The 17250-nt window shown below is 46.7% G+C and overlaps 1 protein-coding gene across 2 annotated transcripts in view; it reads right to left on the minus strand.

The window, feature by feature from the left end:
- The window catches only part of XPA (XPA, DNA damage recognition and repair factor), a 101386-nt gene that overhangs the window by 59710 nt on the left and 24426 nt on the right, over window positions 1–17250 (minus strand). For both annotated transcript variants that reach the window (XM_069236550.1, XM_069236552.1), the window contains exon 4: window positions 6675–6840. In XM_069236550.1, coding sequence (XP_069092651.1) covers window positions 6675–6840 — 166 coding nt within the window. The remainder of the gene's footprint in view (window positions 1–6674; window positions 6841–17250) is intronic.

Below are 17250 nucleotides of genomic sequence, written 5' to 3' on the forward strand. Positions count from 1 at the left end.
CCAAGGGTTCCCCTTAGAGGTAAGATAGTGGCAAAAAGAGATAATACTAATGCTCTATTTTGTTGTAGTGTGGTCGAGCAGTAGGCTTATCAAAGGAGTAGTGTTAAGCATTTGTTGTACATACACACAGGCAATAAATGAGGAACACACACTCAGAGACAAATCCAGCCAATAGGTTTTGTTATAGAAAAATATATTTTCGTAGTTTATTTTAAGAACCACAGGTTCAAATTCTACATGTAATATCTCATTTGAAAGGTATTGCAGGTAAGTACTTCAGGAACTTTAAATCATTACATTAGCATGTATACTTTTTACATAAAACACAATAAGCTGTTTTAAAAGTGGACACAGTGCAATTTTCACAGTTCCTGGGGGAGGTAAGTTTTTGTTAGTTTTCACAGGTAAGTAAGTCACTTACGGGTTTCAGTTTTTGGCCCAAGGTAGCCCACCGTTGGGGGTTCAGAGCAACCCCAAAGTTATCACACCAGCAGCTCAGGGCCGGTCAGGTGCAAAGGTCAAAGAGGTGCCCAAAACACATAGGCTATATTGGAGAGAAGGGGGTGCCCCGGTTCCAGTCTGCCAGCAGGTAAGTACCCGTGTCTTCGGAGGGCAGACCAGGGGGGTTTTGTAGGGCACCGGGGGGGACACAAGTCCACACAGAAAGTACACCCTCAGCAGCGCGGGGGCGGCCGGGTGCAGTGTGCAAACAAGCGTCGGGTTTCCTTTAGTTTTCAATGGGAGACCAAGGGGTCTCTTCAGCGATGCAGGCAGGCAAGGGGGGGGCTCCTCGGGGTAGCCACCACCTGGGCAAGGGAGAGGGCCTCCTGGGGGTCACTCCTGCACAGAAGTTCCGTTTCTTTAGGGGCTGGGGGCTGCGGGTGCAGGGTCTTTTCCAGCCGTCGGGAAATGGAGTTCAGACAGTCGCGGTCAGGGGGAGCCTGGGGATTCCCTCTGCAGGCGTCGCTGTGGGGGCTCAGGGGGGACAACTTTGGTTACTCACAGTCGTAGAGTCGCCGGAGGGTCCTCCCTGAGCTGGTTGTTCTCCACCAGTCGAGTCGGGGTCGCCGGGTGCAGTGTTGCAAGTCTCACGCTTCTTGCGGGGAGTTGCAGGGGTCTTTAAATCTGCTACTTGAAACAAAGTTGCAGTTCTTTTGGAGCAGTGCCGCTGTCCTCGGGAGTTTCTTGGTCTCTTGGAAGTAGGGCAGTCCTCTGAGGATTCAGAGGTCGCTGGTCCTGGAGAAAGCGTCGCTGGAGCAGGGTTCTTTAGAAGGCAGGAGATGGGCCGGTAGGACTGGGGCCAAAGCAGTTGGTGTCTTCTTTCTTCTTCTGCAGGGGTTTTCAGCTCAGCAGTCTTCTTCTTCGGTAAGTTGCAGGAATCTAGAATCTTAGGTTCAGGGAAGCCCTTAAATACTAAATTTAAGGGCGTGTTTAGGTCTGGGGGATTAGTAGCCAATGGCTACTAGCCCTGAGGGTGGGTACACCCTCTTTGTGCCCCCTCCCAAGGGGAGGGGGTCACATCCCTAATCCTATTGGGGGAATCCTCCATCTGCAAGATGGAGGATTTCTAAAAGTTAGAGTCACTTCAGCTCAGGACACCTTAGGGGCTGTCCTGACTGGCCAGTGACTCCTCCTTGTTGTTTTCTTTGTTTCATCCAGCCTTGCCGCCAAAAGTGGGGGCCGTGGCCGGAGGGGGCGGGCAACTCCACTAAGCTGGAGTGTCCTGCGGTGCTGTGACAAAGGGGTGAGCCTTTGAGGCTCACCGCCAGGTGTTACAGCTCCTGCCTGGGGGAGGTGTTAGCATCTCCACCCAGTGCAGGCTTTGTTACTGGCCTCAGAGTGACAAAGGCACTCTTCCCATGGGGCCAGCAACATGTCTCTAGTGTGGCAGGCTGCTGGAACCAGTCAGCCTACACAGATAGTCGGTTAAGTTTCAGGGGGCACCTCTAAGGTGCCCTCTGTGGTGTATTTTACAATAAAATGTACACTGGCATCAGTGTGCATTTATTGTGCTGAGAAGTTTGATACCAAACTTCCCAGTTTTCAGTGTAGCCATTATGGTGCTGTGGAGTTCGTGTAAAACAGACTCCCAGACCATATACTCTTATGGCTACCCTGCACTTACAATGTCTAAGGTATTGCTTAGACACTGTAGGGGCACAGTGCTCATGCACTGGTGCCCTCACCTATGGTATAGTGCACCCTGCCTTAGGGCTGTAAGGCCTACTAGAGGGGTGACTCATCTATACCTGCATAGGCAGTGAGAGGCTGGCATGGCACCCTGAGGGGAGTGCCATGTCGACTTACTCGTTTTGTTCTCACCAGCACACACAAGCTGGCAAGCAGTGTGTCTGTGCTGAGTGAGGGGTCTCCAGGGTGGCATAAGACATGCTGCAGCCCTTAGAGACCTTCCCTGGCATCAGGGCCCTTGGTACCAGAGGTACCAGTTACAAGGGACTTATCTGGATGCCAGGGTGTGCCAATTGTGGAATCAAAAGTACAGGTTAGGGAAAGAACACTGGTGCTGGGGCCTGGTTAGCAGGCCTCAGCACACTTCCAATTCAAAACATAGCATCAGCAAAGGCAAAAAGTCAGGGGGTAACCATGCCAAGGAGGCATTTCCTTACAGCAACATTTTCATTTTTTGCTGCAGCTAAAGGAAGAAGATAAATGGAAGTTATATGCAGGGCACTAGAATTATATTGCAGGAAAGGATGAAATTATGAGGCAGGGTTGACCAATTTATGTGGCAAGGAAAGTACACTTATGAATTTACAATGCCAATAGCTCAAACTCAAGCAAATGCGAGACCTATTGCACTGCAAATGCTTGTTAAAATCTGTAGTGGCTCTGGGTTAATAGGGATTCCAAGGTCTAAGACGCTAATTACCAAAGAACTGCAACTACTCATGGAGTATACACCACATTAACATACACCCCAGAATGATGGAAGGGTGGAGTTATAAACGAAATAGCTGTAAATTCAAGCAAAACTACAATTGGACGATAACTGCTTGCATGTAAATTAATTTACCTACAGCAAATATTGTCAATTAATGTTGGTTTTAAACCCCTTTTTTGAAACCTCACATCTGTTTCCTAACGTTAGAAAGGTTATAGAGGTTAAGTGCTTGTTTTGGCAACTTTGTGTGAAATGTCGATACAGAGTTTAAATTCTAGCACGAAAATCTCACCCTTTAACCTCTCATGTGAATCCGTTGTCTACCACTAAATTTGATAATAGTGTCACCGGCTTGTTAATAGAAACAAGCAGTGGTATTAATCCCCAAAAATAATTTATTATAATTCTCCAGAATATGAGAATTTGGATGGGGTGAAGTATCTGCTATGAAGGGACACATGGGTCCAGCAAGCAATAACAGCAATGTAGTCCAAATGCAGCTGTCACTAAAAGTTATTCAAGTTGAAATACAAGACATAGGCCCTCATTATGTCAATGGTGGTAATGACCGCCTATTGCCATAGCGACGGCCGCCAAAACACCTTCGCTGCGGCTACCTACCGTCCGCCATATTATGACCATAGCCGGAATTCCACAAGAAGGCTGGCGGAATCGACGGCTGTGGCCATGGCGGGCGGGCGGACGGCAGTAAGGTGGCACTGCTGCCAGCAGCAGCGCAACGCCAGTAGACTGTCACAGACCGTATCATGACACATGATACGGCCTGGCGGTGTTCTGCTGGCAGACGCTGCTGCTGGCAGCAGCGCCATGTCCCATCTCCTGCCAGAGGCCCCCCTGCAAGCAGGTAAGTCAGGTTCTCCGACAGGGGATGGGGGTGTTGTGTGTGTGTGTGTGTGGGGGGGGGGTGGGGGGGGGGGGAGTATGTTTCTGTGTGCGCGTATGCAGATGTGTGGCGTGTGGAATGCGTGTGTGCATGAATGGGTGTGAGTGTGCATGTATGTTGTGTGAATGCGTGTGTGATTGTATGTATGTCATTGGGTGTGGGTGTGTGTGAATGGATGTAAGCATGCATGGGTGAATGGGAGTATGAGTGTGTGTATGTGTGCGTATGTTGGTGCGTGAATGTGCGTGTATGTCGTGGGGGGTCTGGACTGGGAGGGGGAGGACTCTGGGGAGGGGACCGTGGGAGACCCCTATCCGTGAAAGGGAAGGCATTCCCTGGCACTGATAGTGCCTACTGCCATGGTTTTTGTGGCAGTCAGGAAGCCACGAAAACCATGGCGGTAAGCAGGGTCATAATACCGCGGGTTTGAGCCCGGCGGCTGTTACCGCCCTGGCGGATGGAGTTGTACATTGGCAGTTTGGCTTGAGACAATCCGCCAATGTCATTTTTGGGGGAGAAGTACCGCCAGCCTGTTGGCAGTACTTTTCTCCAAAATATCGCCGTCCGCCAGGGTCATAATGAGGGCCATAATGATTTTGGATTAGAAGAAAAACAACAGAACAGAGTATTTTCTTAATATTTGACAGAAGTACTCTTTACTCTGGGCACAGACATATATTTAGGACTCCCCTTAAGCAGAGGAAAAGTGGGCTTGTCGACATACCGAGCAAGATTCGGCAATGATGTAAAGAGAAAACTCCAATAAAATGCACACTGTATAAACCCAATGTTAAGCCAAACGATTAAAACTTTCTGCAGCACTTGCCACACGTCCTAACTGCCATATTCTAAAAAAGTTTATTCTCAAAGCTGGTGCTTTGGGAGATGGGGCATTAAAAGGATGTTAGTGCAATACATGGGAGCCCATTACTAAATAATTTGAACCAAAAAATGTATACCTATATTATCTCCCATCCTGTGAATGTGCAAACACAGGTTAAGACAAGTCTCAAAGAACAAATATACAGACCATGGCCCAAGCCTTGAAAAGAATCTGATTTGAACTGCAAATGACAACTAAAATCTATAGGACCATGCATCCTAGCTCTTTTTGAGAATTTCTCTGCCTCAAATTATGTTCGGGTTATGACCACAATTTTCTAAATATTTTCCAAAATGCGGGGGTGACGGAGAGTAAAATAACTTACAATATCAAAACCGACAAACCAACCCAGGCATAATCCTATAAAGACAAGAACATGAAAGCTGTTCGAATATTTAAAACATGAGCAGGCTTCAGGCAGTGCCTCAATTAAAAACGCATTGTCAAAGCCAGTAAGTCTAGCGTTAGCCAACAGCCCTCTGGCAATTCTTGCTTTGTTTTGTCATCGTTTTTGCAAAACTTTGTTTGGGAATAGGCTGGCCCTCGTACTCCCAGGCACTGAAGGGAACTACTTTGTGAGTGGATGTGTTCCTTGTGAAAGACCAACATGCAGTAGCTCGTAGTGAAGTAAGCAAAGGGCTGATGCACTGCCCATCAATACATGCTGGAGTGGGTGGAAGAAAAATGTGGATGACACCAACCACAGACTAACTGAGATAGTCTTGCTGAAACCCCTTATAAGTAACCATGTTATAGCTATGCTTACATTAAAATCAAAAGGTCTAGGCTAAAACAGACCTAGAAAATCAGTCTGGCATTGGTTGCAAGCCTCTGCCTTTCAGAAATAAAGGAGGCAGTAAGTAAGAAGGCAGTCAGGCAGGCAAAATGGTAGGCAGGTGAGAAAATGGACAAAAAATAGAGGATGAGTCTAAAGGCAAAAAAGAAAGCAAGAAAGTATAGTTCAGAGAAAAAAACTGAAGAAAAGAGGAAAGAAGGAATGAAAGATGGCAAGAAGACAAGATGGAAAAAAGGCAATAAGGAAAGAAGGCAAGAGAAAGAATGAACTAAAGAAGGAACAAAAAAACAAAGGAAAAAGAAATGGAGAGATGTAGAAAGAAAGTAGGAAAGACAGAAAGAATAGGAAAGAGAAAAAGAAAGAAAGCAAAGAAAAAGAAAGAAGGAAGGAAAGTAAGAAAATAAGTAAAAAAGGATAACTTGATACAGAACAGTTGCAAATGGAGACAGTCTGGTATGTTGTGAAACAGCAGTAGTCAGAAATACAAAACACTCTGACAGTACTTTGCAAGGGTATTGCCAGGTGATGAGATCTGATAAAGATGAAATGTGCATCAGAAGCATCCTGCCATCACATCAGTCTCTAAACACAAAGGCAACACTAAGGTAATTCTAAACTAAAAACAACAAAAACACCGACACTGAAGGGAACAGCTCATGTATGGATGTGCTCCTTATGAGAAAGAAAAATGCATTCACTCAAAGTGAAGTTAACCAGTGGTGTAAGTAGGCTTACCCACTGCCCCATGTATTATGCTGTAGTGGGCAGAAAAAATGTGAATGACATAACAAATCAATGGATGAAAGGAGGTGTCTAAAAGCCCCCATTTGTATGTATAGTATACATATTTTAGTAAAATCAAAAGGTCTTGGCTAATCCAAGACCTAATAGCATGGATGTTCAACTTTACTTTTCAGAGACAAATCGTGTGCATATACTGGTGGCTGGCCAAATGCTAAAAGCATTCAGAGATCCCGTTTTGAGGTGATTTTCTACCACACTAATAAAAAGAATAGCATGAATGGGATTTGAAATCAAATTATTTTATACATCATAGTGCTTACCAAATTAATTCAAGTTTGAATAGTATGTGGAACCAGAAATGAATGCTACCTTAACTATTATTAATTTTACTAAAAAAAGTCAACCTTCATAGTTTCATTTATATATTTTACAACTTCCAACACACCTGTGCTTTTAAATAAAGCTTCATGTCACCCCACTGAGAATTATGGGGGTTCTTTTTCAGAACAAACTTGAGCACGGGCTCCCGTCTGTCCAAATCGCAGTCTTTGAGCAAGTACTCCTGCTTTGCCTCCGTCTTCGTTATAAGTTTGTGAGCACCTTCTGGATCTCTGAAATAAATTTCACACGATCAAAAACAGCCATATGCAGCCACTGCATTCCAAGAGTAAAGCAAGCTAATGTGATTTGACCTTGTTGGCTACCTTAATCACATTACTGAGAATACTGAAGATATCCATCAAGTAAAAATACAAACATAATGAAATGAGTTGTAAACTGTGTCGCGAAAGTGACAATACACAGAAAAGCAAAATGAATATAGACAACCTTACAGAAACTAAATATTATCACAACTGTTTTAACATTGCATGAGCCCTGCACCCTGGACTGTCTGCACAGAAACTGTGTCCCCCAATATCTGGCCAATAAGGTAATGTTCCTCTCCATTACTCCCAGATGTTTCCATTTACTTCTACCACACAACAAATGTAAGAGAAATCTCTGAGTTTTTAGGAGATTGTTCATGTTTCCTCTGTCTAAGTCAGGAATAAGAGACAGGGAGATGGGACAGGTGTTTATTCTTAAAACAGCTATGTTCCGTAAATAATATGTCCAAAGTAAGCTCTCTAAGACTTCACTAAAGGCTTTGAAGAAGAAAGAAAAAGAAAATAATTTAAAAAGGTAAATGGGGTCAGGAGATATAGTAAAAAGCCAGATGCTTCACACAATGGTTGCTGCTGGGATCATCTGCAAAACCCTCTATTCCTGTCACTAAACAGCAGTTCAGTGCTGTAGAAATCCTCTTCACAAACTCTACGCCAGAGTCTAGCACTGGCCATACCTGTGTTGGGGCCATATTATTGTTAAGTAAGTTTTCACCTTATACTATCATGAAGCTTCTCCCACTGCAGCTGACATGCCCAATTAAATAAATAACTCTGTGTCATCCTTGACAAAACCATTGTCAATTACAGTTTTATCAATTACCATTTCTCCAGCCAGCGCATTGACCATGTCTTTGTTGACCCATGCCTGCAAACAATGGGACCAGTTCAAAAGATCACGGTCTAGAACATCTCAGTCGATGCTGATTTCAGTGGCAGTGCAGGATGTACCCACCACATCCAACATACTCCGTAGCCCTTACACAGATCACAGATCAGGAAAATCCTGTCATATCGAATTAATTTAAATGAAGAACGAAACAGTTACATACCACTAGGAGTAGTTTTCCAGCTTAAAGAATTTTCTGGATTTAAATGCTGTGCACCTATTCTGCAATTTAGTAGCTGGGTCCAGAATTGCTTTTTTCTCCTCATTTTTTCCCTTCTTTGGGCATCTTGGACCACTATGTGGTGAAAAGTTTATCCGCTGTGTGGCATGTACACATCCCGGATGTTCCAGTGTGTGGTCACTATTTTCAGATTCTTTTTTCTCCCTTACGACTTTAGTAGTTGGAACCTTCTATTCTCTTGGTGTACTGTTGACCTGTCTGTTTGTCCCCTCACATTTTCGGGAGGTGGGTGGGTCACTTGTGAATCTAGAAAACTCTTCAAGCTGCAAAACTACTCCCGCTGGTAAGTAATCATTTTGTTTTGCAGCATAAATCTTTTTCTGGATTCTCAAGCTGTGCATTGATTTCATCGTGGTATTTATCTCAGTGAGGTGGTTGGGTTGAAATATGCCTGAGTTTGCAAACAAGCGTTGCAGTACTCTGTCCGACCTGTGCTTCCTTTTTTATCTGGATGTCCACACAGTAATGTTTTGTGAACGTGCACGTGGAAAACCAAGTTGCAGCCATGCAGATGTCGCTGGTAGGCATGTTTGCTAGAAAGGCCAGTGCGGAGATGACCATTTGTATGTCCTGTTGGCACTTCAATCTTGAACTTGCCTTTACTAGTCAGTCGCCCAAGTATGGGTAGACGTATATGCCTCGTCTTCCAAGATCTGTGGCTACTGCTGCCAGGTATTTCGTGAACTGCCTTGGTTTGGATTTTATGCAGCAGGGTAGCGACGTGAACTCGTAGTGTAGCTTGTCTAAGACCAATCTAAGATGCTGCCTATGCCCTTGGTTCATTGGTATGTGTAGGTAGGCATCCTTTAGGTCTATTGTGGGCATGTAGCCTCCCTTCCTTAGGATTGGGATTACTTCTTATGGTATTGTCATCTTGAAGTGTTGTGTTTCTATGAATTAGTTTAAATATCTTAGAGCTACGTTTGGTCTTTGTGTTAAGTCTTGCTTTGGTAATAGGAAGTACGGTGAGTAGATAAATAAATCTTCCAGATGTGGGACTATTTCTATGGTTCAGTAGTAGTTTCAGTTCTTGTTCTAAAACACTTCTCTTCGGGGAAAGGGGGTGTTGATGAGTTCTATGCAGTAATCATGCTTTACTCTGTTTAGTATTCACTTGTCTAAGGGGACTGCCCTCCATTCATGTAGGAATCACCCTATTCTTACACCCACTAGTGTTCTATGGCAAGAAGGCTGTTGACAAAGAGAGTCACACTTTGGCTACCCCTCCTCCCTCCTGCATGTTAGCCCTTTTGTGGAAAGCCAAGGGGGAGAGGCCTACTTTCCGGGTATTGCCATTGTTGCTGGGTAGCTGGGTGTGCAGCCCGCTAGCTGAAACCTTAATGTTCTTTTTGTTGTTATTGGGCGATTGGTGGAAATCCTTCGCTGCCCCCTGGTCTCTTGGTGAGAATGCACCCTCTCTTGAAGGATCCCCTGAACTGCAATGTGCCCACTGACTTTGCGGTTTCATTGTCTTTTTTTTATTTGATGTACTGCCTTGTCCACAGCTGGTCCGAAGAGAGCTTCTCCTGTGTAGGGCATGTTGATTACTTATGCCAGCACCTTGAATCCTAAGCCAGGTATTCTTCCTGAGGGGTCCCATGCACATTTGCCTACTGGTTGTGTCTGCTGCGTCCATTGCTGACTTGAGGCAGGAATTCACAATGTTCCTGCCTTCCTTGGCTCTCTTTTTAGATTACTCTATTAGGTTTTACACAAGGCACTTCATTTTATCCCACTGCTGGTGGCTGTAGCGGCTTAGAAGGGCGGTGGATCTGGTCTACTTCAAAGGGCACACTATGGGATGTTACAAAGCTTCCCTCAATCAACTCAAACATTTTAAGGTCGTTCACTGCCAGTCTCCATTTTGTTATGTATCTGCACACAGGCGTTCCAAGATGGATTCCTGTCCTACAGTGAAGCACTACATACAAATTACACTTTCACCCTACAATTTACCAGCAGAGACAGAAGACAGAGGTAGAAAAGGCTACTAGCCCTTCTAAGTTCAGTATCCATTTACTTCCAGATAGGGCTACAAATGATGACGAGAAAGAGTTCTACTGCAGACGGAACCTACTCAGACTGCAATGACAGACCATTTATTCTTCCTATCATGGTCGATGTGCCAATGGACTTTTAGATTAATTAAAGAATTCTTTAAAGAAAGCAAGCATTTTAGGCAAGATTTCCTCAACTTGGCCTTCTAACATACCCCAGCCATACCTAGGGCATGGGTACTAAATAGGATTCTCAGGGTTGCAACATGTATTGCGCCACTCTAAGGGATCCCCCCACCCTACAAATTGCATACAGACTGCCACTGCAGGTTGCGACACATGGTGCAAACCATGACTGAAAACATAACATGGCACACTCATTGTGTGACATAACAAAGTTACTGCATATTATATATGTATGTCACCACTAAAGCAGGCCTTATGAGCTTTAAGGCATGATGCATTAAATTTAATGTTAGGAGATATCTGCATGAGCAGATATGCTGCTGTGATGTATAGTTTGGTTACTAGATACTGCAGGTGAACAGGGAAGCCATCTTAAGGTCTATACTGGGCACTGGTCATTATCAGTTACCCAGCTAGATAACGGCTTCACTGAAATCTATTGTATTTGGTATCAAACACCTTGTCTTAATAAATCCATACTGTAGGAGGCTGGCCTGGCTTGTAGTCGGTACCAAGGGGTACTTACACTCTGTACCAGGTCCAGTTATCCCTTATTAGTGTAGAAGAGGTGTTTCTAGCAGCTTAGGCTGATAGAAGGTAGCTATAGCAGAGCAGCTTAGGCTGAACTAGGAGACATGCAAAGCTCCTACTATACCACTGGTGTCATATGCACAATATCATAAGAAAACACAATAAACAGATTTTCTAAAAATAAAGGTACTTTATTTTTATGACAATATGCCAAAAGTATCTCAGTGAGTATCCTCAGTATGAGGATGCCAAATATACACAAGATATATGTACACAATACCAAAAATATGCAGTAATAGCAAAAAGAAGTAATGCAAACAATGTAAAGTTACAGTAGATTGCAATAGGAGCACATAGGTATAGGGGCAACACAATCCATATACTCCAAAAGTGGAATGCGAACCACGAATGGACCCCAAACCTATGTGACCTTGTAGAGGGTCGCTGGGACTGTAAGAAAACAGTGAGGGTCAGAAAAATAGCCCACCCCAAGACCCTGAAAAGTAGGTGTAAAGTGCACCTATATTCCCCAGAGAGCACAGAAGTCGTGATAGGGGAATTCTGCAAGGAAGACCAACACCAGCAATGCAACCAAAGTGGATTTCCGGACGAGAGTACCTGTGGAACAAGGGGACCAAGTCCAAGAGTCGCGACAAAGTCGAGAGTGGGCAGATGCCCAGGAAATGCCAGCTGAGGGTGCAAAGAAGCTGCCACCGGATGGTAGAAGCTGTGGATTCTGCAAGAACAAAGAGGACTAGGAACTTCCCCTTTGGAGGATGGATGTCCCACGTCATGAAGATGCTTGCAGAGGTGTTCCCACGCAGAAAGACCGCAAACAAGCCTTGCTACCTGCAAGGGTCGCGGTTAGGGTTTTTGGATGCTGCTGTGGCCCAGGAGGGACCAGGATGTCGTCACTTGGATGAGAAGACAGAGGGGGCTCCCAGCAAGTCAGGGAGCCCTCACAGAAGCAGGCAGCACCCGCAGAAGTACCGGAACAGGCACTTGGAAGAGGAGTGAACCGGAGCTCACCCGAAGACACAAAAGGGAGTCCCACGACGCCGGAGGACAAATCAGGAGGTTGTGCACTGCAGGTTAGAGTGTTGGGGACCCAGGCTTGGCTGTGCACGAAGGAAATCCTGGAAGAGTGCACAGGAGCCGGAGCAGCCGCAAATCACGCGGTACCCAGCATTCAGTCTAACGTGGGAGGCAAGGACTTACCGCCACCAAACTTGGACTGAAGAGTCACTGGACTGTGGGAGTCACTTGGACAGAGTTGCTGAGTTCCAGGGACCACGCTCGTCGTGCTGAGAGGGGACCCAGAGGACCGGTGATGCAGTCTTTTGTTGCCTGCGGTTGCAGGGGGAAGATACCGTCGACCCACAGGAGATTTCTTCAGAGCTCCTGGTGCAAGAAGGAGGCAGGCTACCCCCAGAGCACGCACCACCAGGAAAACAGTCGAGAAGGCAGCAGGATCAGCGATACAAGGTTGCAGTAGTCGTCTTTGCTACTTTGTTGCGGTTTTGCAGGCGTCCTGAGCAGTCAGCGGTCGATCCTTTGGCAGAAGGTGAAGAGAGAGATGCAGAGGAACTCTGATGAGCACTTGCATTCGTTATCTAAAGAATTCCCCAAAGTAGAGGCCCTAAATAGCCAGAAAAGGAGGTTTGGCTACCTAGGAAGGAGGATAGGCTAGTAACACAGTTAAGAGCCTATCAGAAGGAGTCTCTGACGTCACCTGCTGGCACTGGCCACTCAGAGCAGTCCAGTGTGCCAGCAGCACCTCTGTTTCCAAGATGGCAGAGCTCTGGAGCACACTGGAGGAGCTCTGGGCACCTCCCCTGGGAGGTGCAGGTCAGGGGAGTGGTCACTCCCCTTTCCTTTGTCCAGTTTCGCGCCAGAGCAGGGCTGGGGGATCCCTGAACTGGTGTAGACTGGCTTATGCAGAGATGGGCACCATCTGTGCCCATCAAAGCATTTCCAGAGGCTGGGGGAGGCTACTCCTCCCCAGCCCTGACACCTTTTCCAAAGGGAGAGGGTGTAACACCCTCTCTCTGAGGAAGTCCTTTGTTCAGCCTTCCTGGGCCAGGCCTGGCTGGACCCCAGGAGGGCAGAAACCTGTCCGAGGGGTTGGCAGCAGCTGCAGTGAAACCCCGGGAAAGGCAGTTTGGCAGTACCCGGGTCTCTGCTAGAGACTCAGGGGATCATGGAATTGTCGCCCCAATGCCAGAATGGCATTGGGGCGACAATTCCATGATCTTAGACATGTTACATGGCCATGTTCGGAGTTACCATTGTGACACTATACATAGGTAGTGACCTATGTATAGTGCACGCGTGTAATGGTGTCCCCGCACTCACAAAGTCCGGGGAATTTGCCCTGAACGATGTGGGGGCACCTTGGCTAGTGCCAGGGTGCCCACACAGCCTGGCGGGGCCCGCCAGAATACCGCTGCGCGGTCAAAAGACCGCCGCGGTTATTCTGGGTTTCCCGCTGGGCTGGCGGCCGACCGCCAGAAGGCCGCCCGCCAGCCCAGCGGGAAACACCCTTCCATGAGGATGCCGGCGGCGGAGTGGAAGGGGTGCGACGGGTGCAGTTGCACCCGTCGCGATTTTCAGTGTCTGCATGGCAGACACTGAACATCTTGGTGGGGCCCTGTTACGGGGGCCCCTGCAGTGCCCATGCCATTGGCATGGGCACTGCAGGGGCCCCCAGGGGCCCCACGACACCCCATACCGCATTCTCTTCCTGGCGGCCAAAACCGCCAGGAACAGGATTGCGGTATGGGGCTCGGAATCCCCATGGCGGCGCAGCAAGCTGCGCCGCCATGGAGGATTCCCCAGGGCAGCGGGAAACCGGCGGTGCACCGCCGGTTTTCCGTTTCTGACCGCGGCTGTACCGCCGCGGTCAGAATGCCCATGGGAGCACCGCCAGCCTGTTGGCGGTGCTCCCGCGGTCGTTGGCCCTGGCGGTTTTTACCGCCAGGGTCAGAATGACCCCCTAAGTAACTTAGCACCCAACCTTCACCAGGTGAAGGTTAGACATATAGGTGACTTATAAGTTACTTATGTGCAGTGTAAAATGGCTGTGAAATAATGTGGGCATTATTTCACTCAGGCTGCAGTGGCAGGCCTGTGTAAGAATTGTCAGAGCTCCCTATGGGTGGCAAAAGAAATGCTGCAGCCCATAGGGATCTCCTGGAACCCCAATACCCTGGGTACCTCAGTACCATATACTAGGGAATTATAAGGGTGTTCCAGTATGCCAATGTGAATTGGTAGAATTGGTCACTAGCCTGTTAGTGACAATTTGTACAGCAGAGAGAGCATCACCACTGAGGTTCTGGTTAGCAGAGCCTCAGTGAGACAGTTAGGCATCACACAGGGAACACATACATATAGGCCACAAACTTATGAGCACTGGGGTCCTGGCTAGCAGGGTCCCAGTGACACATAACAAACATACTGAAAACATAGGGTTTTCACTATGAGCACCGGGCCCTGGCTAGCAGGATCCCAGTGAGACAGTGAAAACACCCTGACATATACTCACAAACAGGCCAAAAGTGGGGGTAACAAGGCTAGAAAGAGGCTACTTTCTCACACATACTGATTACAGTATTGGATTTATCATGACATGCACCCAGAGGGCACCTCAGAGGTGGCCCCTGAAAATCTACCAGAGTCTTAGTGTGCTGGCTGACTGGTAGTGACCAGCCTGCCACCACAGACAAGTTTCTGACCCCCCCCCCACTCATTCCCCAGAGGCGAGATCCCATGCTCTTAGAGGCCAGAAACAATGCCTGCTCTACGGAAGGTGTTATCACCACCTCCAGCAGGACACCTAGTAAACCAGCATATCTGGTCTGGAAGCTTCAAGGTCTCTAACACACTTTGATAACTGAACCTGGCTTCCCAGAGACCTGGTGAATGCCATTTCCTGCCTGAGACCCATTTTGCACCAGGAAAAAAAGGAAATTAGCTATGCAGTAGGCGTGTTGCACCTTAAGGCTAGTCACACCCATAAGTTGGGCTGCCTGATGTGCTCCATGAAAGAAGGGTTCTACCATCTTGTTTGAATGGAATTAGGAACTCCAGGACAGGGGTATGCCCAATCCCCACAGAAAGTGGTCGTACAGGGGGCACAGTGACCCCAGGGGTAGATACCCTTCACTTCCTTCAATGCCCCTAAATTCAATATTTAGGTGCCCCCCTGACACTTGGAACTCAGACCCACCAGACTACAAGAAGAAGAAGGACAAAGAAGTGCCAAAGATGCAAGAACTGTGGGCTAGTTGAGGACTTAGCACAAAAACCTGCCTATGTCCCGACAATTGCAAAGTAGTCCTGCAGCTGTTCACCCACCCAAAGCCTCGGAGGCCTGCCAGCACTTTGACAAACAACCAGCATCTCCCTTGGAGTGGAGGAGCCCCTGCCCTGCATCTACAGGCACTAACTGTGACTTTTATGCTGACCATCAGGGCCACCGAGGGAGTAACGCACCAGGAAGAGGATCCGGAGTGCCAAGGAGTACAACCCCAAGGACCCCTCCAGTCCTTGAGACGCTGAGCATGCCCTGAACCTCCCTGCACTAATACCGGGGTACCACTGCCTTTTACAAGCACCAAGGCTTGTTAAGTGTTCAGCTGGACAACAACACAACCATAAGAGAAATACCAACATGGGACATCAGCATCACCGAGGCCATTGTTGAGAATGGCCCTGTTGTCCTGTTTTGTCCCCATCGACTTGTCGACCTAAAAAGTGAGAGCCTCCATTGCAAGTGACCGGCCAGACACAAACACCTCTGCACCCAAGCTCTACAGCCACAATCGAAGCCTACCGACAGTGCACCCTTGCTACAGAGCCCCTGAAGAGCAGAGCCTCTTTTTGGGTTCTGCTTGACTTGTCACCAAGCTCCCACTTGCAGCTTTTTTTTGTTACAGGTTTCCTCACTGACTTCAGCGGCTAGTGCCTGAAGCTAACTTTGCAACCAGCACCTCTGCACTAGGACACTTCAGGGATGCTAACCCAAAATTGCTGGTGGTTCTAAGGTTCCTGGCCCCTACTTACCTTAAGCCCAGAAAATCAAACCTGTAAGTCATTTGCAAGTAACCTCATGCAGTGTATGTTTTCCCCATAGGATAACATTACAGTGTTCGAGGCTGATGTCTCATATTTGACAGCTGTATTTACTATGCCTACAAAAATCGCTAACTCGAAAAGTACCTTCCAGATCTTGGTTTCTAAATAATATACAAATCTATGTTATTTTTCTAAATTGGTCTAGAGTTTCTTCTTGAGCGTGTTTCATTTACAGACTGTGTGATCAACAAATGCTTAACACTACACTCTGAACTGCTTGTCCACACTCCCACACAAGAGCATTTGCGATTATTAATTTAATGCTGTAAACCAATAAGAGTCGTCTGGACTATCTGCATGGTGTACCCCTACATTGAATATATATATATATATATATATATATATATATATATATATATATATATATATATATATATATATATATATATATATATATATATATATATATATATATATATATATATATATATAGTTAGGACCTAGTTTCCATAGGAAAAGCATTGTTTGCTTTGGCAATAAATTTGGACCAAGAAATTTTCTAAACTTATACTTCAGTGTGTTCAACTTCTGTCTAGGATGTTTTGGAGTGATCGGTCAAGTGGGGAACGAGAAAAAGGGGGAGGTCTCAACACGCATTTCGCTCAATGCATTTTCCCATAGGGATTTTGAAAACGACTACAGCCCGAACCACTTGACAGCATTATATCAAATTTGGCAGAATGCTAGCTCTTGATCCAGAGCGCATGCTTTTTGTGATTTGGTGTGAATCCATTCAGTAGTTAGTCAGTAATTAGAGATTTTAAAATATAGCTATCTAGGGATGCTGATTCTCCATGGAAGCAACTGTCCCCTTGCTGATATCGGATTGGCTGCCAAAACCTCAACATGGAAGAGTTGGCAGCCATCTTGGGACTCGTCTTGAGCCGAATCCCACAAAGACAGTAAAAAAAAAAAAAAAAAAAAGGAAAAGAAAAGGAACCAGGGTAGGGTCAGCCTGAGCCCCTAACCTTATATAGGAGTCTGTTACGGACCCCACCAGGAAAAAAAAAAAAAAAAGAAATTGCTGAAAAATCTGCAAATTTTCTTTTATTTGGTCCCCGGGTAGGCCAGGTCTCGGGGACATAGGGGGGCTTCAAAAAGGAGGGGGCACACAGTGCCCCTCTCCTAGGGCTTGTGTTAACCCTGGGTACCACCACCTCCCAGGGGCGACAGGGGAGGGGGACTAATAATGTATAATGGGGAAAGCCCGTTTGGCCTCCCCCATGGCCCCGGGGACTGCTAACTCCCCGGGATGAAGACAATTGTGAATGCAGGGGGGAACATGGCTCCCCTGCAGCCCCAGGGACCACCACCTCCCTCGGTCAAAAATGTACATGTGTGCTGGGGCGGCCACGAGTATGTGAGTAGTTGTG

The sequence above is a fragment of the Pleurodeles waltl genome, chromosome 1_2 (genome assembly GCF_031143425.1).
Source record: "Pleurodeles waltl isolate 20211129_DDA chromosome 1_2, aPleWal1.hap1.20221129, whole genome shotgun sequence".
In the NCBI taxonomy this organism is placed as follows: Eukaryota; Metazoa; Chordata; class Amphibia; order Caudata; family Salamandridae; genus Pleurodeles; species Pleurodeles waltl.